General features: G+C 39.3%; 2 protein-coding genes across 2 annotated transcripts; one reads left to right on the top strand and one right to left on the bottom strand.

The window, feature by feature from the left end:
• Positions 1-339: 339 nt before the first annotated feature.
• LOC148329519 (antizyme inhibitor 1-like) lies at positions 340-10,783 on the bottom strand. Its single transcript, XM_088307349.1, has 12 exons — positions 10,569-10,783; positions 9,823-9,944; positions 8,959-9,168; positions 8,650-8,823; positions 8,091-8,263; positions 6,019-6,153; positions 5,789-5,870; positions 5,299-5,373; positions 4,999-5,164; positions 4,773-4,888; positions 1,258-1,472; positions 340-1,192 (listed from the first exon to the last, which is right to left on the bottom strand). Exons 3-12 carry the CDS (start codon positions 9,058-9,060, stop codon positions 1,078-1,080), a joined length of 1,353 nt encoding a protein of 450 aa, XP_088163475.1. The 5' UTR covers positions 9,061-9,168; positions 9,823-9,944; positions 10,569-10,783; the 3' UTR covers positions 340-1,077.
• A 5,186-nt stretch (positions 10,784-15,969) lies between these two features.
• On the top strand, positions 15,970-22,875 carry LOC148329520 (V-type proton ATPase subunit C 1-A-like). The gene is made up of 13 exons (XM_088307456.1): positions 15,970-16,125; positions 16,431-16,566; positions 17,634-17,701; positions 18,549-18,634; positions 18,846-18,940; positions 19,144-19,235; positions 19,670-19,768; positions 19,844-19,912; positions 20,018-20,110; positions 20,342-20,435; positions 20,687-20,784; positions 20,919-21,045; positions 22,262-22,875. The coding sequence occupies exons 2-13, from the start codon at positions 16,435-16,437 to the stop codon at positions 22,358-22,360; spliced, it is 1,152 nt and encodes a 383-aa protein (XP_088163582.1). The 5' UTR covers positions 15,970-16,125; positions 16,431-16,434; the 3' UTR covers positions 22,361-22,875.
• Positions 22,876-22,904: the final 29 nt, after the last annotated feature.

The following is a 22,904-nucleotide window of genomic DNA, read 5'->3' on the forward strand; positions in this document are numbered from 1 at the left end:
ACTCGTAGCTGTACTCATACTGAGAACAAATGACTTGAGCAAAAGGGGTGAAAAAAAAAGGGTTTGGATGCACGACATGATGTTGTGGATACTGTGCCATGCTCGCTTCATGGGGCTTCCTGGTCACCATCCTATTTGTAGGTGACTCGCACACGTTTGTGTCTCCTGAAGGATAGCATCCAAGGGCCCTATTTTCGTGCCCAGGCAAGTCTTGCGCAAAGCAGTCTAACTGTGCGCATTGGTGGAATTTTCTATATTTTCCTAGAATCCTAGAATTTTTCAATAGCGTAGCGAGTCCATTGTTTGCTGTAATGCTCAATTACTTTGTCAGGCAGACGATTGATTTGACCATTTTATTAATTTTGCCAAGCAGAGCGACAACAACTAACAGGCTTCAAACAAGACAACATGCACTGCAACGAGACATGAAATAGTCTTAAATATTTAACAATTAGGCAAAAACAATGAAAACAAAGTGAGGTTTCTGGCATTATAAATAACCTATATCATATTTGCAGATTCAGCCACCCACACTTACTTTGCTCCATCTGCAGTACATGCTTTTCTACTAAACCTGCTTTCTGTGTGACATGACATGCCAGAACTTCAGTGGTCAGTGAGGCAGCAAAGGGCAGACTTAATACTGCAACGTTGCCTTTCCAATCAGGCCAGCACAAGTGTTTATGCAAATTGTGCACTTAACTCATTACACTCTTAATAACTTCGTCAAACACATGAAAAACCACTGTCATGTATAAAATCTCAACATCAAAACACCGCTTTTAAATGCAATGTGAGCAAGTTCTCTTTACACAATATATACTATGCAACCAATTAAATACAAGATCTTAAAAACTTGTTTAAACGGTTTAAATACATTGCTCAAGAGATACACATTCTACAAGACTGGCAATGAAGACAATGACTTTATAATATATTTTAAAATTACTATTAGTGTAAACAGTATTCTATGGTCAAGGGGTCATCCATTTTGTTTCGTAATAAGCTACTTCAGTTCGAACAATTACAGCCTGGATCACAAAGGAGTTACAGAAACAAGTAGCGGTCTACTGACTGCTAAGCTGGGATGGAGAGTGCCGCATCTGTTATGCAGGCATTGAGAAAATAGGGGACCAATGAGAAATTCTTCAGTGTTGCCTCTTGGGTGACACCCAAAACTTGCATTTCATACCTGGAGGAGGATGAACACAAATCAGGAATGGCAAGGATTTGTTGACACACCACTGAAGTCCTTACCAGTCCCTAGAGGAGACAATGTAGAATACGGGTGGTGAGGGTGAATCAGAGGTACAAAGAGGCTGGCCAACAGAGTAGGCTCCCGCGTGGCTGAACATGAGCCAATCTCCGATGTTGAGCTCAGGCAGAAGACAGTGCTCCATCACCAGGTCCAGGTCATCACCAGAGGGACCCCACAGGCTGCTACTGAACACTGGACCTTTGGAACAAGTGTTCTGCCAGCACACAAAGACACATTTTTCATAACTTACATTTATGTTTTCAAGTTGTTCATTTAATACTGAACCTTTTAAACATGAAGCCCTTATCGCACTGCACTTGGCATAGCACTGCATGCCGCCAACCAACCCACTTGTGTATTCTCTGTGAGGGCGCAACACCATGCTGAGGAGGCTGGGGTCAGTTGCCTCTACGCTGAATTGGAAAATATTCCATTTGGGTGGCAGCGTGCTGTGATAACATCCCGACGTATACAATAGGAAAAATATTAGCTGATAGATTTAAGAGTGAATTACTATGAACTCAGCCTTCCTTCCCAGGCTGAGTGGCAGTTTACGCACTGGATTAACTTGGCTACTTCAAATTAACTCTTGAGCGACCAGGTTGGTAGCTGAATATTTCGAAATTTATTATTCTGGCAGTTACACTTTAAATGCTATAGAAAAAGGAAATGATTCCATGATTGAGAATCAAAATTTTAAATAATCCAATTTTTAACGTGTAAAATAGTGACATCCAGGTCAATTCCTAGCATTGCTAATGTAAGCATTGCTTGTAAGAATTCACATTTGCTTTGTTTTGAATCACAAGTCCAGAATGACTTGAACACATTTCATTATACATATTTAATTATACAATTGTGACATCCCTACTCTGCATTACATGGGTATAAAAGGGGAAAGATTCAGGGTGAGACCACAATCCTCCCCTGACCTCAACCCTGCTTAGAACCTTTGGAGTATTTTCAAGGAAAGATCTATTAGGGCGGGAGGCAGTTCACATGAAAACAGCAGCTTCGGGGAGGTCTAATCTGACATTCTGCAAAATAATTCAAGCAGAGAATTTCCGAAAACCTGCAAGGAGGCAGGACATGCAAAGCTGTTGTGAAATATGAGGTCCTACAGTGGGTTGGAAAAGTGTTCATACACATGAGCAACGCTTAATTTCTCATCACAGAACAAAGAAAAAGTGTGTTTCGCCTGTTTGAGTGAAAGGAAGCAGCGCAAAAAAACCCAATCCATCACTGTTGTTCATAAATATACTTTACTTCAGATGGATTGCATACGTCTGTATTTCATTGTTGCAAAAGTATTCACACCATTGCACCAAAGTTGATATTTTGACTCGAAAAAGACTGAAGAAAATAAAGCCTGCATTTAGTCACGTGTGACTCACATAGGCTTAATTACTCCCTATAAATTGTGCCCAATAATCAGCCGTCCAGTCATCCCATGCTTGTCGTCAGACAATAGTCATGAAGTCCCAGGGACTGTTCGAATACCTCAGAAAAAAGAACTAGAAAAGCAAAAAGATGGACAAAGCTATGCAGTCATCACTGGTCCAGAAGTGGACGTGCCATGCTACACCACTGTGAACCTCCGGAGAACAGGGAATCCGTCGAAATCACGGCAAAAAGCAAGGGGAAACCGCTCAGTGAAGTGAGAGCAAACCCCTCCGTAACTTTTGAAGACCTGAAGTCTCTTCAGGTTGCTGAGACTAATGTACACAAATCCAAAATATCCCACACTTTACACAAGGTCTACCTATCTAAACAAACAACATCTCTCAATGCTCATTTGCAGTATGCTACCACACATCTGAAAGACACTTCAGCAATGTGGGAAAGAGTAATGCTGTCAGATGAAATGAAAATTCAAATTTTGGCCTGAACACCAGGAAGTATGTTTGGCACAAAGCCAACACAGCTGATGATCTGGCTTATATCAGAGTCGAGCCGCTGCTCCTTCGCATTGAGAGAAGCTAGATGAGGTGGCTTGGGCATTTTATCAGGGTGCCACCTGGATGCGTCCCTGTTCAGGGCAAGTCCCACAGGGAGGCCACCAAGATCGAGCCAAGACATGCTGGGAGACAGAGGCCCAATACCATTACTACCCCTTACGTCGCGTCTTGAGCCTTCCACCTTGAAATGCGAGTTCACGACAAGTCGTGTCCCACTTCTCTGTAAACTTTAGGGGGAGGGTCACAAACAAGGGGCGTGTGGCCCTTCAGCACGAAGACAGACCCCGCCGACCTCCCTAGATTCTACACACGCCCAATCGGAAACAAATACAATGTCTGCAGAAATGACACCAATGAACGAGAAGAAGCGGGAAACAAATGTAAGTAATATATTTGTGTTTCATCGTATTGACTCCTGGTTTTATCGGATTTTCTGTACTTTGCTACAATGACGTGTTTTGAGTTGTGGGTTGAAACACTCTCTGTAGAGCTGGCTCTCGGACCAAACAGTACTATTGCTTCCGAAAGCCGTGAAAAATTAATTTTCATACCAATAACACTCGAGATTTCATTAGATATTTGTAGGTTATTGTAATTAGCCGTGTTTTAAAAGTTGTTGCTTAACGATCGCTGGATCGTGGTCGGGGCTATTAGCATTGAGGCTAAGCTGCTTCTGAATTGATTGGCATCCGTTTTTCATTGTTTTGCTGTGTAATCAATAGTGTCATGTAGTTATTATTAGGAAGTAATGTTGCGTCTGCTTATGACACAACCTGCATGTGGCTTGAAGTGATGACGTAGCGGATATATCTACAAGAGATATTGGCAATAAATAACTTCATATTATATTTTTCTACCCTTTGTCTTCATCTCCCCAAAAAAGTTAAAGGAGCAGGGGAAAGACAAAGATAAAGGCATAAGGGAAGTAATGGGATTGGGACATAGTCTCCGAGTTGTCTTGGAAACGCCTAGACGGACCTGGACGATGTGGCCAGGGAAAGGGGAGTCTGGGCATCCCTACATAAGCTACTGGCCCCGTGACCCGACCTGGGATAAGTGAAAGAGAATGGGTGGATGCATCGTGCATAAAAAATTGCATTTATTTATAAAAATCTGAGAAAACATAATATGCATAATAATGGGGAATGCGTTATACATACTGGATAACATAGCCTAGCCGTGGCCCATTCCAGGATGGCCGAGTGGTCTAAGGCGCCGCGTTCAGGACCCAGTCTCCCCAGGAGGCCTGGGTTCGAATCTCAAATTTCCCCATTGTGGGACTAATAAAGGGAATTATTATTATTATTATTATTATTATTCTGCATTAAAATAAACAGGAAAAGACACCAGGCTTCATCCTGTTGGTTGCCTATGCCATTAAAACCAAGTGCAGTATCTAAGCACATGATGAGGTAACAACCCCAAATAAAGACAATCAGCAGCAACCTTGGTTTTACGGCGCATGTCCTAAGTACAATATTGCACATTGGGGTAAAGTGACAGAGCTGAATGATTTATGTGGCTACATGGTGACATTGAAGCTAAAAAAGGCTCACCATCTGAACAGTGGGAGCAGTGATCACCATCTCACTGAGTTTACAGGCAAAGGATCCATAGACTCCTTCACTCATGTAGTACTGGAACTCCGGTTCATCAGTGGGCGATGGATCATCTGCTCAGTGGGGAGATTACATAAAATGTTTTGGATACTAATATATTACAGTTGTGAATGCAGCTTTCAGTTTAAATTTCTCCATTTTCTGACTGTACAATGTCACTGACCATCTGCTTGATCTTGGCAGTCACGCAGCACCACCTCTTTCGAGATGATGTTGATGGCCAGGGTTAAAGCAGAGGACACAAAGTAGCTGCCTGGCTCCGCAATGATGCTCACTCCACTAAGAGGGGGGAAGTATTGGTCCATCATAGACATGACTGCATGATTGATCTACAAGAGATATTGGCAATAAATTACTTATAAAATAAATTACATATTTTTTATGTATTTATTATATTTTTAGTTAGCTTTAGTTATTTTTCTCCATTTGTATTAGAAAAAGGGGACTCATGAAGTGTACTAACCACTTCCAAATGGGTGTCTGAGCCACCAAAGCCGCCTCCAATGTCCAAGATTTTCATTTTGAACCCAATTTCCTCCTAGAATAGATAAAAAATATTCACAAATGTTGAACCACAATCTGTGTAAAATGTACCGCAAGTCATTGTGATAGATGGCAAGAAATAGATAAATACAACTGAACCTTGTAATCACCCAATCAACTATAAACAATATTAATAAGTTGGTAAAAGAGAGCACATTAAGCTTGTTTTCTTGGTGACACTGCTCTTGTTAGTGTGATCCTTGCAGAAAAAGACCTCAATTGACAATCTGGCTGCAGTAATTGTGAGTGGCCTACCTAATGCTTGGCTGTAGCCTTTTAATTTCAAGTTGATCAATGCATCCTCAAGGTACACAATTTTTGTACTCTAAACATTTGGATTTCAGAGTGGTTTTTTTTCTTTGGGGGGGGAGTACTCTTGAATGCAAACTATAATCGTGATTTTTACTCACCGCCATGTCAAAAACACAACGAGCATCAGAGATAATATTTGTGTACACATGGTCATCCTTGCAGTCGTGTGAAATTAGGAATCTGAAATAGTAAAAAAAAAAAGTGTTCAAAAGTTGCCAGTAATTAGCATCCAAATAAATGATTGCATGAAAAAGCTATTGTTAAAAGAAACTGATCATTACTGATATGTATGCTGTACATAAAGTAAACCATTTTTATGCGAACTCACCTGACTCCCACCACCTGCAAACCCAGCTCCTTTGCACTCTCCAGTAGATGTTGACAATCTTTGAGGGAACAGCCAAATGGCATGCTTAATTCATTGTCCTGCCTTGATGCTTCTGTTGACACCTGAAGGAGTAGCCTAAACAAAGAAAAAACGACTATAAATACTATGTTCTGTTCACATCAACCTTGACGTTAACGTTAAAGGACAGCGTGCCGCATGTTCAGTTATGCCAGTGACTTCACTCATTATGTTGCTTCTATAAAAGCATACATAAGCTATGAGCTAACTCCAAAGATACTTTTTTTTGCATCTTATTATACTTGAAAATTCCCATTTTAAAGTTAAACAAATACAAAAGGAGAAAGTATTTTAAGACAGTAAAATCTTCTGCATGTATTGCATCTTTGTTTACAAATAAAGGTTAAAGTGCCTGTTATTTTCTTTTACCGAATGCAACTGTTTGCTTGTGAGGCATTGATGATATCTTCACATAGATCTTTGGGCTACTGCTTGAGATGAATCCAAATTTGAAGCAGGTGAATCTGACGTATAGGGAGACTCCTCCAAATTCATGTCAGACCCCGATGATGTCATCATGCTGGCTAATTCCCTTTTAGAGGGGAGTTGGTCACACCTTCATACGATAATAGCTAGCAGTATCAAAACAAACTTGCTTGCGTTGAGGATGGTGAAGACCGAAGGAATACACACACATGCGGGCAAATTTCAAATTGAATGTACAAGAGAAATTGATTTGTGGGCACTACTACGCATACACAAACAGCAGAGCATACTACAGCGTTACGCTGGTTTAACTAGTGATCGCGAGTTCACAGAGGAAATAATTATTAAATGGATTGCACTGTATTGATGAACAGGTGTTAAAAACAGATGCATCATGATTTCATCCCAAAATTGCATCAATTCACAGCTGCTCTACCGACGCATGCACCGTGCCCATCAGTTTTCGTGCATCATTATACGTGTTAATCTTCCCATCCCTGGTCTATGATCAGATAAGGAAATTTCATCTGAACAATCAGCAATTCCCTTGAATATGTTCTCCATTAAAAATGAAAATGAATAATATCCTCTTAACCTGCCCTCAGAACATATTAGTTACACTTTGGTATATGAGAAAATATCACTTGCCTAACTACCGTATTTTTACCACCAAAAGACGTGCGTATCAAAGGAGACGTGCTGTATCAAAGGGCGCAGCACCAATTGAGGGTCTATTTCTGTATTTAATACTTAAGACTAGGCACACCGCACTATGAGGCGCATGTTAGCATGCTAGCTCGCGCATGCTAGCACGCACAGGCTGATGGCTGTTAGTAGCAGCACTTCAGCTCAGAGATGTCATGAGAACACACCTAATTACCTACGTCAGGGGAGGGCAGTCACTGGTCACCACACTCCTTAGAGTCATGGTTTCAAATCAAAACCATAAATGTCTCTGAACAGCATACAAGCAAATAATGAAACAAAGAAATAAAATTAACACAAAACATGTATCTCTCATGCCATTCCTATCACCAAAAGAAATAAAAATAACACAAAAACAGTACTGAGGCATTCTGGGAGATTATCACACCGAGGCATTCTGGGAGATTATCAGACTGAGGCATTCTGGGATCTTATCAGCCTTATCAGGTCAGAGAGATGTGAGTGGTGTTTTTTTGGGGTCTTTTTTGCAGTCTGTTGTCTAAACCTGTGATGTTTCTTGCTTGCAATAACATGAATGATAAGACTACGACATTGTGTATAGCTGCCCTTTTGTCCAGCTTTCTCTTGCACCATCACTGAAAAAAACATACTCACATAATGTATTTGTCACACTCTAATTGTAGCATAGATCTCAGACTTTGGCCAGCAGGGTGTGCTAACATGCACTCTGCAATGCCCCAAAGGGACAGGCTCAAGGCCGAGAGAGTTGTTCAGTCTCTAGAATAGGCGCGCGTCACATGACAAGGCGCCTCGTTTGTTTTATGGGAAATTTGAGACTTTAAAGTGCGCCTTATGGTCGTGAAAATACAGTATATCCTCTTCATTTTTTGCATAATACTTACCTGGCATTTGGGTGGGCGCGTGAAATCTTGCGCAGCTCTGCTTCATTATCACACACCAGGAGGTCAAAGCCATTCTTTGCAGCAAACTTGATTTGGGAAACCTGTTTACAAACTCCACTATAGATGACATCTTCTGGGGGAATTCCATGGCTCTGCACCAACTCAAGTTCAAACTGAAATGCAAACAAACAGATTGAAACAGATTGATCTTTCCTTAAACTTTAATCCACCTCAGCAAAAGTAACAATGCACATTCATTAAGAGCGGTCATTGATTATTCTGAGTTGATAATGTACATTACTGGTCTCAGGCAGGAGCTTGGTACCAACAAAATGCTCACTTTTCAGGAGACAAAAAAAAATGTCATGTTTGTTCAACAATTAACACTGCATCATCAAAAAGACCAAGCTAGTGACATGTGAGAAAAAAATAAAAATGACCAAATTGTGACATAGGTGGTTTTGGCCCAATGACAGAAAAAAATGCACAATACTGTGCCAAATGTATTTGTTGACAATGATTTACCATGTTGTTGTGTAATTGTTTTGGTGCGAACTACCTTGTTGCTACAAATGAATCCAGTGCCAAGAGCAGCCAGTACTTCAATAACACCTTGACTGCTGTTGCACCTGACAGGATAGAAGGGACGAATTTGGGCCATGTGTGCTCGCCAGCGAACATGCTGCCTCATTACAACTCCTAGGTCTGCAACAAAGAATGCTTTCTTCTCAGACTGGGGGAACAAGAGCAACTTAAAGTTAGAAAAAAAGTCATCTGAATTCAGAATAAAGAATATTTTTGTAAAAATGTGTCATGAATCCAAATGCACACACATTCACGATATGTTTTTTCAAGTGAGATCATTTACCAAAGTTTGTTCATAAATGTGATTGTCAATCACATCACAGAGGGATGTGCTGCCTTCCAGAAGGCCCACTGAAAAATGTGGTTCGTCTGAAATTCCTTTCATCCTCTCAACCGTGTTCTGTGTCCAACAGGCATAAAAAATATGGCTAGTCCGAAGTGATGTTCCTCGCTCTCTGTCTCGAGCCCCTGGGTCCTAGTCTTATGTAACAAACTGTAAGACAATCAGAAAAGCCGTGATCAGACATTTCTACTTTGGGTCCTCGGTGATGGTTTCCCACTGATTTACAGTTTTCTCCATAGATCAGAGTTTAGTGGAGCTGAGTTGAGTAGGACGCATATTCTGAAAAGCTTAGTTATGGAAACATGGCTCACATGGATTGCAACATAAATCCAAAATACTGCAGGACCTGTAAGATGTTTCTTATGCATTATGAATCAATTACGTAACCATAAATTAAATAAATTTGTCTTACTGGTCCAGCTCTCAAAGATGTGGTTCTTGACACATACAATTTACAGTATACTTTGGTATAGAATGTTGTATACGTTTGTATACAAGTGTCAACAGACACACAGTCAGAGCCCCCTTCCCTCCCCGCCACACCAAGCATTTGAATAACTTTTCTACATTTCCGTTTAGTCACAATTGCAGCACAAAAAAGGCACATCGTTGAAATTTGAATATACTATAAATATCAACATGATATTGATTCTTGTGAAAGAAATGCTAAAAATAGATATGATTTGTGAATTCCAAAATAACTACAATCCTGGGAAATGATGCAAGTCTATTTCTGCACACGTCTGACACATGACATGATACAATGATGCAAATATAAATCAGTTGAGCACTATGAGAACTTACATGGATGAGTCCTTGGGGAAACTCTTCCACTATCAGCTAGGATCCCAAGGTGGCTCGGCGTTGAAGTCAAATTGCTCCCGGTACAGAGCCGCCCCTAGATCCTCTGGATAGTTATTATAGACCTGCAGTTATACAAATGAGGAAGGATTGATCACTGGCAAGGTAACATTTTGGGCAAGAAATGCAATTAATTTACCTGAATAAACATAATCCATTTTCTTTTTGCGATTCATGAAACCTCAATTTATTAACAGTACAAAGTTCCAATCTACCGCTTAACGTTAGTGCGGTTGTTCAAAAAGTAAGAGTTAAAATAAAACGTGTGCCGTTTTGTTTTGGTTTTGGGGGGAGCGAATGGGGGACTGGTTTAAATATTTTGTTAATCGTGCTATTTACTGACGTCAGGACTGACATTATCTTTGAATGAGCTGTAATATAGTATAGCTAATACACTAACAGTCACAATGACGCAAAAACAATCAGAATTAAACAGAACAATTTGGTCACTGACAAATTCAAACAGCATCGATGATGTTAGCGCAACAGATTAGCATCAGCAATTTGACCATCTAGTTGCGTATTGTGTGCATCAAAAAATACTTTATTCAAATTGAGAATCTACTCTGAAGCATTATGTTACATATTTCTTTCATCTTTCGAAACTACAAGCAAACCACGCTGACGCTAATCACCAGGTTCATTCAAACGCATGCTAACAAGCTAGCTGGCGACATGCAGATACTCACGTTGGTTGGAAACCCTAAAGAGGGGACAGAACGCTTTTTCCCTTTGGGCGGAATTTTTAACAAGTGGCGGGATCCCTAAATGAGAAAATAATCACTGCCATGGGTTTTAGGGTTAACTCAGATTATGATAACCCAGACAGATCTTGTCAGCCGATACAATACATTAGCGTCAACCAGAGAACTTCAGTCGTGCCGGAAGTTGTCAGTGGGCAGCGTCAAAATACGTCAACGCTTCATTTCAGGTTAAAAAAACAAAAAAAAAAACAAAAACAAAATCAAACTACAGCCTTTGATATTCAATAACTAACTAACTGACAAACAAAAGAAAACAAAACAAAACAAAACCTACACACAAAAACGTTGCTAATAAAAATATTAAGAATAATAAAAATAATAGTAGTAATAATAATCGCACTAGTTGTAAGAGTAACATAACTACTACACTGACATGATTACAACACTCTTTGTATTTCCATTAGGCAGTATCTACAGCATTTAAAAAATATATACTGTACTTCAAATTCGCACCATTAATTTAGGGCCCGATGATTGAGTCTGATGTATGATTATTAATACTTAGAAATGGCAGCAGCATGTATTAACAAAGTATTTATACTACTACCCAACTTGGTAGTAAACCATAAATATCGTAAATGCAAAGTTTCCAAATAGAATTATTAACAAGTATTTGAATCATGTTTCTATAATACTGTATATGTAATCAATATAAGAACTATCAAAGCAATTCAAGACTTAAAAAAATCACGTTATTTCTACTCGCTTCTATTTCTATTATTATCATCTTGTAAAATGTAAATTCATATTGTAAACTAAACTAAATATTTCTAATTACCTGAGTCAAGAAGTCTTCATTGTGTTTCCCATGCTTTCCAGATGAAAATAAAATGCTGTCGATAGAAGTTTGTAGATGATGGACTTTTTCAGAGGAATCAGAAGAATGTGTTATAGAAGATTGAGCCGTCAATTACAAAGCACATGGATGTATGCATTTTTTGCAGAGGCTGAATTCAAAATCAAATATTCTTCTTGATTTGTTGCATCTCAGTTGAGTTCCTGGTCTCTGAACATACAAATGTGTGAGGGAGTGTGATTTTTCAAGGCGCACCAATTTGCATATGTCCCTCCTCAAGAGGAGGATGCCAAGGAAAGCTTAACTACTTGCTGAACATGACAGAACTCTTTCTCTCTGGAGCTGTTCGGACTCATTCTGACACACGCACCTCGACACACACTAGATGCATGCCTATTAGAAAAGTGTTTTAGAAAATAGTTTACTTTTGATACATTTTCAATCTAATACTGTATATTCTATGACAATTTTAAAATTTTGTATTCCATCCATCCATTGGAGCCTATCCGACCTATCTTCGGCCAGTAGGCGAGGTACACCCTAGACTGGTTGCCAGTCAATCGCTGGGCACACAGAGACGAATAACCACCCGCGCTCACTCTCATACCTAGGGGCAATTTAGAGTGTCCAATCAACATGGCATGTATTTGGAATGTGGGAGGAAACCGGAGTACCCGGAGGAAACCGGAATACCCGGAGGAAACCTACGCAGGCACGGGGAGAACATGCAAACTCCACACAGGAAGGCCAGAGCGGAAATCGAACCCACGACCTCTGCACTGTGAGGCCATCGTGCTAACCAGTCGTCCACCTTTCCACCCAAATTCTGTATTTTAGACGCATATTCAAAAATGTCAAAGTTTGCTCCTCTATTCTGCATGTTTTCAACCAGGGGTGGGCAAACATTTTGATTGGCGGGCCAGAATGGGTTCTATAATTTGACAGAGGGGCCGGACCAGGAGCAGATGGATGGAGTGTTTTGGTAACCTCAACGAAAATACATTTCATTTTAAATGAAAGTGAACAAAAGCATTACTTACTTGACATTAATTTTTATCAAGTTCAGCGGGCCGGATTAAAACGTTTAATGGACTGCATGTGGCCCCTGGGCCGTAGTTTGCCCACACCTGTTTTAGACCATTCCCTCTTCCAACACACCTGATTCAAATGATCGGGGTCGTTATCGAGCTCCTGCAGAACTTTAATGAACAAAAAAATATATTAGATGTATGTTAAGTGTGAACTCACATCCCCTCAGACTTCGCATACATTAGTAAATTTAAAGATGTAAATTCCTCTCTATATGGGAAACATTACCAGCATTTGTCACATGTGGATAAGCTTTTGCACTTTGCAGAATGCCTTTAAACGTTAAAGAGGTGCAACTTTTTGTTGGACTGCAGTACAAAAGCTGTTCCGTGTTTTGTTTTTCTCTGGCAGAATAAAACAACTCTCTACGTATGCCCAATCACACATAGCATCTAAGCTGCTTCCGGCACGGCACAATGTTTAATTTCCATTGTTTGCATCATAATAGCCATCCCAACCCCTGGGTATGCTAGCCATGCGTATCACCCACTGTTGGGGGGGAAACTCAGTGGCTGCACTGTGCTGCTGGAATTCCTTTTTGCAGACACTGTATTCTAAATAAACCCTGAATAGACTGATTGGAATGACCAAAAGGCAATTGAGAATCAAGGATTCAGTTAGAAAACCTCCTCTAAGATCAGTGACCCTAAAGCACATTCTCATTTGTGACTGTAGAATTAACTTGATTAATTCAAAGTATGGACGTGACTAACAAGTTAAAACTATTACATTGAGTGGTCTTACATAACCGAGTATAGTGTCCTTAGGTCACTCAGCAGAAGCGTTGCTCAGTAAAAGGAACCCAAACAAACATTTCCCCTGACTCGTCCGAATATTAAGCAGGCCTGTGCAAAGACTCATTGCATGTGCATGACAAATATTCCAAGGGAACGTCTATTCAATTGCTTTGCTTCACAGTTTTGAATCATTTGTCATGACTATTAATTGACATTTTTTTTATCATGTAAAGTGGCTTACAAATTTATTGGAAATATAAACTAAACAAGAATGCCTGAGCTGACATTTGAACCCCAAATCGCAACTGTGAGACAGACATGCTAACCACTTGTTCTTCTAGTTCCACATAATTCCATCTAAAAGGACTAGCTTTATCTTTGGGCTGTTCCTGTAAATGACCGTTTTTAACAATTGTATCAAAATTGTGTAGAGATACACAGGGACTGACGGCTCAACAATAACACAATCTAAATAATGAAGAGTGGTTCACCCTTATTTCCCCGGTGTCGAGATAATGACACGACTTGACTATTTTTCTACATCACATCTCACAGCATTAGATAACATTCACTGTTTATCTACAGGCAAATGTTACACAGTACAGCTTTATTGTTTATAAGAAAATTATATTTGATTGTCAGGAACAGTTGTTATACTGAGAGCGTGTTAGGAACATGGAGTGCACCGACATTGACATGACGACATACGTTTTTACTTGGGCTGTCAACATGAAAGCGTTAACTCAGGTGATTGATCCCAAAAATTTTAACTCAGTTAAATATTTTAACTCAGTTAACTCAGTTTGATTTACTTAAAAGATAATTTGCATATTTTGCAAATGTTGTGCCATATTAGCTGGACATCTTTAGCACGTCTCAGAACAAAACACTGTGTTTAAGTTACCACTGGGCCTTGCAAACCAACACTGCTGGAGTGTGGCGCTTGTGGGAAGTTTTGAGAAATGTTTCGAAAATAAATGTCTGCAAAGATGTCTCCATTGAGATCGGATTCAAGAATCCAAGCAAGCTATTGGAACAGTCTTTGAATTAAATATTCTTCATATTTGGCGATTTTGAATCAATTCCAAGATATTAGTCAAGTAAATATCTGTTAAAAGCTTCGCAAAAAATAGTAGTTGAAAAATGTGATTAATCACAATTAATCATGGAATATTTTGTGATTAATTAATTAAAAAATTAATCACTTGACAGCACTAATTTTTACAGATATAATGCGTGGAGTTTACTGAATGTGTACTTGATGTTTCGTGTGTAATGTATGTTCACATCTGGAACAAGACGTTCAAAGGGATGTGCATGACAAACATCTCACATTTCACTACGTCGAAGTGTAAATCTTGAGTCAGTATTTCCTGCAAGCACGAGAGATGGGACTAATCGTTTCACATTTATTAAAAAAAACTTTATTGTTGAGGTAAATTGAGAAATGTACAACTTGATAATTGTCAGGCAATGATGCTTTGCAACCAACACCTCATGATGTAAAATGTGATGACAATGCATTTCGATTTCCACTATTGAAGTACAAGCCAATTGACCATGGATTGCTTCTCAACTCCAGTACAATAAGGGGGCCATGCTGGCATTTCACAAAAAGATGAAGGGGAAGATTGAGCGTCATGGCAATTCATCATGACTCAGGAGTTCTACTGTATTCCTATGCTCAAAATTAAATAAGACATGAGCAAAATATTTTTATGCAGTGTTTTTTGCCTGTGAACAGATGAGTATTAGGAATGGTTGGTAATAATTGTGACTGTAGTCAACTGGGGAGTTCCATGCACAGTCACTAGCCTTGTATAGTCCACTTATTCATCCATTGTTATGTATTGCGCAAACAAGAGTTGTATCTGTTTTTTACTTAGAAGAGTCAGACAATGCTGTCTGCAGAAGTCTGCATTTCGGCTACAGCTCTTGGGATTGTGTGAGTCCTGATAACATCCCAGTAGACTGGAATCAAGCCAGCCATGGGCAAACTCACCGTGCTGTTTGATGTCGAGGGTTGGCTCCAGGCAGACCAAGCATTGTGTCCCAAACAATGAACCCCAGACCTACTGAACTATAAACATGTCCCTTTGGGGGCGTTTTCCTTAGATTCTGTACTGGAGACACCCAAAGTCAGGAAACCTGAGGCCACTTTTCTAAATTTAGTATCTCTAAAAACTCAAATGCTGCTGACTTGGCATCCAAGAGCATTTGTCTACTTTTCTGATACATTATTAATGCACTTGGAATGTTGACTGGCCCTGGTGTCTGGGGTGGAGGCCTCACTGTTTCTTGGAATATGAGGAATTAAATTAAGTTCATTTTACTCCAACTCCAGAGTTAGTGTATTTTCTCCCCCCATAGAGTTGCCTCAGCTTCCCCCACCCCCGTTTTTTTCTTCTTCATCGCTTAATAACTTCGACATCAAATTCTACATAATTCAGTCTGAAAAAGGAATGTGAATGCTTTCTGTATGCTTTGGATCTCTCAAATATATCCAACATTTGCATAGGAGATTTATTGTATCACTAAGAAAATGAATTCATATTATTCATATTTTACTTTGCTGAACTGTAAAACGTAGTGTCAAAAGACCTCCGATGGTTTTTGCTCACACGTTGCATTTTGACATCGGCAGTACCCCAACCAACCAGCTAAAAGCGCTACTGAGTTTTGTCTTTGAATGTTGACACGAACTTCCGCTTCCTATCGCTGGTCAGCTGACTGATGCTGCTGTCAAGAAACCTCACTAACAGTGCTGCAATGGCAAGCAGCCATGAGAGTTAAGTTTCCATCGTATAATACGACACAAAAGGTGCTATTTGTCTCGTAACGACCACATTTAAATAGACAGGTGAGTGACTGGCTTCAAATACTTTGGTCGACCTGTAATAACCAAAACCTCTTCCACCATTTCCCATATAAAGCTAATAATATGGCTAATCCTTGTTCAATTTATTATAGTATAACTAACATTTATATTCGTCTTGACGATTATTAGTGGACTATATTTACAAACTATGTCACAGTCCTTTATAGCGGGAGTTGTTTTGGAGATAGAGCCAACACGCTGTATTATTACCCATCTCCTCAAAAACGTGATTCTGCTCTATAGTGCTGAGAAATACATAATTGCTCTCTGATTTCTCTGTCTGCCAGCATAATGACTGAGTTTTGGTTAATCTCTGCTCCGGGAGAGAAGACATGTCAGCAAACATGGGACACAATGATGACGGCCACCACACGAAACAACAACCTTTCGAGCAACCACAAATTCAGCATCCCCGACCTCAAGGCTAGTGTGGACTTATCTGCTTCACTGGATTTTTTTTTAATTACTCGACTTCTTTTGATTTCATTAAATTGCTGCAATAATCGTTGCATGGATTTAGCAGTTATATTTACGGGACACGCCATTAGGTACGTGCGTAGCGAATGCCACATGAAGAGTTGCATCGCACTCAATATAGCAAAGCACAAATATTAATGAAACTCACAGAAACTAGTTAAATCTGAGCATTGCCAGATTTGTCGTTGTGGAAATCTTGCTACAGCTCTTGCCTTGGATTTTGGTACTATATTTTAATTTGGAATGAAATGTTTGGCTGCCTTGATTTTAAGTTAAATGTGTCTATGTTTATTTTCAAGTAGTGATCCAAGTTTCTGATTATTATTTTTATGTTAAAGCAGACATATGAAGTCTAAAATCTGTTTGATCTGGTCTCAGATGTCCAACATAACTGCTGTAGGTAAAATTAAAGATTACATGTTGGATAAATCTGATCTACCACGAGTACAGCTAAAACCAATTGTATTTTGGATCAGAGCTCATATTCTTTTTAGACAGTTTTACATTTTAAGTAAATAAAGATTTTCGGTAAAGCTGGTGATTTATATGTACATTTTTTTTAGTAAAAAAAACCCCAATGTTTTCATTAAATAATTCAAAAGAATTACACTCACCGAATGAATCCACTGTCAAGAATAAGACGCCTCTGTGTAGGGGAACCAGCCTTTAAGCAGATGTTTTGTTTGCATGATGAAGTGTTGATTTGGTGAAGTTTTCATCCAGAGCAGCTCAGCTCATCTGGTTCTGTCTGTGCTTAAGGTAAGTAACCCCATTGACCTTGATGCCACACGGTGCTGCAATGTGCTCCTGGAACTTTTAGTAATGCATGAGTGGCTCTGGACAACGAGGCGCCATCCTAAGTACACAGGACCCCCTCGTTCTCACTGTAGACTGACTGGATCTCAGAAGCCGCTGTTTAAACACAGCCTGCCTAGCCATCTCCTAATAGATAACCAAATGTCATTATAATTAATATTAAATGTTTTCTTCTTTGCTTGTTTGTCTGTATTAAGGTGGGGACGCTAGACGTTTTAGTTGGGTTGTCTGATGAATTGGCCAAATTGGATTCCTTTGTTGAAAGGTAAGTTGAATTTGCAGTTTTGTTTTAGAATCTGTCTGTCGATGTCTATATGCATATCTATATGCATTATTAATGTTCGTGCACACAATCCATGGAAGATTTCTTATTGTATGTAAACATTCCCAGGTCCCTGATAGTACTGCTTTAATCTCTTCTCTTCTTTTGTAACAATGAGGAATTTCACATGGTGCTGAGGCTAGCAAGACCCGCTCTCCAAACCTGGCAATTTGCAGTTTGGTGGCACACCAGCAGCTCTTTCATTAGTCATATTTATAGCCAGTGGCTTATGTTTCACAAGTGTGTTTGAACGTCCTCTGTAGTCCTTTGGAAATTTTGGCCACAAAATCTTCCACGTAGCATTTACTGTTTTAGCCTCACTGTGCTCCCCTTGTGGATCTTGCCAAGAATGGGTAAGGTCAAACTAACTTCTTGGTTTGCCTTTACCTTGCCTTCAACCCAGTTCATTATTGAAGTTCCCTTGGCGTATTGAAAATAAACACTTTACTGCTATTGTCATTGTCCCAACTAGAACATGACTGACATAGGATTGAATAGTAAACCTAAACATGGTGAACTGATTTCATTAGAATGTTTTGTCAGGTTTCTCTTGGCTTCTCGTACCATGTGGTGAAAGATCTTAAATTCTGAAAGACTGCAATGGTATCAACAATCGTGCCATGTTTTATCTCAGCTGGATGATGTGAAACCTTTTTATGTGAATATGTATGTTTGTGTAAAATTTTGAGGATGACATAGAAGTCGTATTTGTAGAATGATTTAAGGGTGGAACGTGGGGTATACACTGGATTTGTCTATGCATTTGACTTTGACTTTAAATTGTTCACAGCGTAGTGAAGAAGGTGGCACAGTACATGGCAGACGTGTTGGAAGACACTCGAGACAAAGTGCAGGAGAACCTGCTAGCCAATGGAGGTACAGCAATTGTTAGAATTCAGTTGTAGTAGCAAACATGAAGGTGATTGTCAGATGCTTGATTTTGCTACATCATACTGACAGACAGTGTGAATAACCAATAACAAATGGGGTTACATCGCTCGTATTAAGGATGCAAATTTTTACTTTATTTATGGCAATTGCTACCTAATAAGGCATGCTCTGTCTTTTGAAACTTTTTTTTCCACAGTTGATCTTGTCACCTACATCACACGCTTTCAATGGGACATGGCCAAGTACCCTATCAAGCAATCACTTAAAAACATCTCTGAAATCATCTCAAAGGTATGAGGCTGACTGTGATTTATGAAATGTGATTAGAAATAAATGTATTATCTTTTTGTGTTTATGTCAGAGCCTTATAGTTTGTGGTACTCTTGTTACCTCAGTCAGTTTTTGGTGGGATAACACACAAGCAGTGTTCTGCTTTGAGTTTTTAGGTTTTCTAAAATGGACTATGTAAATTTTTTGTGATTCTTATTTTACAGCAAGTCACCCAGATTGACAACGACTTGAAGACCCGAGCCTCAGCTTATAACAACCTGAAAGGAAACCTACAGAACCTTGAAAGAAAAAATGCGTTAGTTAACCTTCAACAAAATGCTGTCAATTACAGTATAATGTTTAATTCCTGATGTGCTAATGCAAAGGACATTAGATTCAGCTGGTAGAATCAGCACCACAGTGGATAGTGAAAGTACTTTCAACCATTATACTTGGCTAAAAAGGGAATAGCGCAAAAATGTTTAGCTTAAAAGTCCCAAAACAAACCTGATGACTGTAGCATACACTCCAATTGAATATCCCACTTAAACATATTACGTTAAAAAATATAAATTCCCTTTATAGATAAAAAGAAAGCAGTTTAATTTTCTGCTTGACCAATGCATATTCATTGAAATGCTTTGTCAATACCTACCTCCCTCACTGGGTGAAAACTGTGTTTATGTAATACCACCTACCTCCCTCACTGGGTGAAAACTGTGTTTATGTAATACCGTTGTCTGCCGTTAGAGGGAGCCTGCTTACGAGGAGCCTGGCTGACATTGTCAAGAAGGAAGACTTTGTTCTTGACTCTGAGTACCTTATCACCTTGCTGGCTGTTGTTCCAAAGTGAGTATTAATCTTAGATCAATTACAAGACCTATGAAATATGGCGAAAGATGACCTGTTTTATTATGCTTTCAGAACATCTTATGCTGACTGGCAGAAAACGTATGAAACGCTTGCTGAGATGGTGGTGCCGCGATCCTCAAAGTAAGCAATAGCACCTTTTCAGAGTGTATTGTTTCAATTTCTTTGGTGTACACATTTACTATCATTGTTTTCTTTATAGCTTGATAGCCTTGTGCTTTCTTCCAGTCTTTTGTTTGAGGACAATGACAGTGGATTGTTCAGTGTGACTCTATTTCGGAAAGCTATTGATGACTTCAAACACAAAGCCAGAGAAAACAAGTAAGGCGCTCAACCACGTTTAGGTAACTGTCACTGTGAACAGTCATGATTAGTTTATATGGACAACCAGGTCAAGGAAAATGTAAATGTCAGTGACTAAGTTTGTCAAAAATGTTTGTTTTTTTTTTTAAACATTTTTTATCTGAAGTATTTTGAACAGCTTGACTTTCACCTAGATGATGACAAAGCTAAATCGAGTACATTCATGCAACTTCAACATTCTGCTTGCAGGTTCTCAGTGAGAGACTTTCAGTACAACGAAGAGGAGATGAAGGCAGATAAAGAGGAGATGACCCGACTATCCACAGATAAAAAGAAGCAATTTGTAAGTGATTTGCTACTTGGCAATAATGGCAATGTTTATGATAGTAGTTTTTTTTTGTTGGAAAAATATTTGCTCAAGTCAGAAAAACACTTAACATGCAATTATTCTGCATATGGACTTGTAATGTGGGTTTTCCTTCCTCAAAGGGAAGGTGGACATTTGGGGTATTGGCCACTTATTACACCTCCTGATACAACTCAATTTAATAAGATATCGAATTTTTCTACCTGAATTTTTCTTGTATGCTGCAGGGACCACTTGTACGATGGCTGAAAGTGAACTTCAGTGAAGCCTTCATCGCTTGGATCCACATCAAAGCACTGAGGGTCTTTGTGGAATCTGTTCTAAGGTACTACATCAGCCAAAAATGGACTGCAGTGACTTGCTTGCATTTGTGTCACATTTCATTATTCAAACGCTTTCCAGAGAAGTGTTGTAGTATCGTGTTGTGGCATAACTCTTGGAAATGCGGTGTGCCTTCAGGTACGGGCTTCCAGTGAACTTCCAGGCTATGCTACTTCAGCCCAACCGGAAAACTACAAAGAAGCTCAGGGAGGTGCTGAATGAACTATACAAACATTTGGACAGCAGTGCGGCAGCAATCATGGACGTAAGTGCTTTGGATATGCGTATTATGGTTTTCATTGCTCATTTCAGTTCCACTATATCAAGAAAAGTAAGCATATAAATGCAGTACTGACACTCAAAATAAATGTTGAGGTTAGCACTCAGGAGCATCTTTGGTGATACAGGATTGTTCGGATTTTCCAGATTTGTAATCAGACATAGCCAACCTCAGCTAAGAATTTTGCATAGGAAGAGCAATATAAAAACCCACTGAAAACTACATGGATTGCTGGATTGTGCATCTTTCGGGCTCAATCGACTTGTTGGATGTTTATGTACAAAGTTTGTCGAATATATTTCAAAAGCAAACTACAGTTTTTCCCCATCGACGTGATCCCCCTAGAGTCAAAGGCACTTTACCAGCGTTCTCTATCATACCTTCGTGTACTCTATTCTTCCGGGATTCTCTGAAGTGCCATCGTCACTGACACGATGATTATCCGCGTCTTGTGAACAGGGCCTTTTGTTGGGAAAGAGAAAAAAATTATTCCGAGCCAAATTGGGTGAGTCAAGAGGTTGCTCAAGCGCAGTGATATTCTTCGCGACTAGGAACTGTCAGATGCTCAGTGCTTTGTGAGCACGTTCATGAGAGCAGCTTTGCTGTCATGCTGAAGCAGGCACGACTTGTCTTGCCCCTTCTTGTGCATTGACTGAAGTAAATGACTAAGAAGCCCTTTGTATGTGTTGGGTGATCGTCTGGCCCACATTGAAGGGGAAAACTTGCAGTTTGGGTTTTTCGATATATCATTTATGACACGAGAGCCACAGTCACAGATGCACTTTTCAGATGTTTATTGAATAACAGGAAAACAGTCACAATAAGCACACTCGTCGCATGAGCTGCTGTCAGCCACAACTCACTCGCAAAATTTAACAAGCAGCCCAACCGACATCAGTTGCCACCCTGCCACGCCTCTTAATTTTATGTACATTTTGTGCTTGCAATTTTGTTTGGTTAATTTTTTTTCTACAATACAAAACAATACAACTTTATTCATTTAGCCCATTTCACAACAATTGGAGCTGTCACAAAGCTCTTTCCATATGGAGTAATATTAATTAGCGCGGAATTAAAACACATGCTTAAACACATGCAACAGATTTTACAATGTTTGAAAAGTGTCTTGTACTCTGTTTCAGTGTATTTTGCATATTTCTATAATTTTTGCCATGCACATGACTGTATTTCCCCCCCCCAGTCGGCAATGGATATTCCGGGATTGAATCTGAGCCAGCAAGAATATTATCCCTACGTGTATTACAAGATTGATTGCAATCTTCTGGAATTCAAATTGTAAGACTTTGCCTCACTCTGTCTTCAAGGTGATGACTAATCATTTTTTGGGGTCACGGAGCACACTTCTTCTCCATCTTCTCTTATGTCAGTCCTCTCTGCTACACTTGAATGTCAATGCTGCATGCTCATTCCTTATGGGTAAAATACACAAGACAAGCTTCTTTCACTTTTAAAAAGAACTTTTAAAAACTGGTTTACATTTGCTTTGGAGCCACACTTTGTGAAAACTGGTTTACATTTGTTTTGAAAAATGCACAGTCATATTGTTACATTTGTATTCTACACGTGCTTGTGAGTATTGACAACTGTGTCTTCCGTGTTGATGTTTAGTGATTTGTGTTTAAAATACATTGAAGTGGTTGTGTAAATGTGTATGTTAAAAAAAACCAAGTGTTGTATATAAAACTGTCCAAATAGAATTATATCTGAAGATGACTGATGACATTTATTAATGACCACCCCTCACAAATGGTCTGAATTGACAAAATATATGGTACAATAAAAAAAACAAATGTATATTTTTCATGACATTGTCGTCTGTTAAG

This window comes from Idiotropiscis lumnitzeri, chromosome 10 (genome assembly GCF_059441095.1).
Source record: "Idiotropiscis lumnitzeri isolate Australia: NSW breed Sydney's pygmy pipehorse chromosome 10, RoL_Ilum_1.0, whole genome shotgun sequence".
In the NCBI taxonomy this organism is placed as follows: Eukaryota; Metazoa; Chordata; class Actinopteri; order Syngnathiformes; family Syngnathidae; genus Idiotropiscis; species Idiotropiscis lumnitzeri.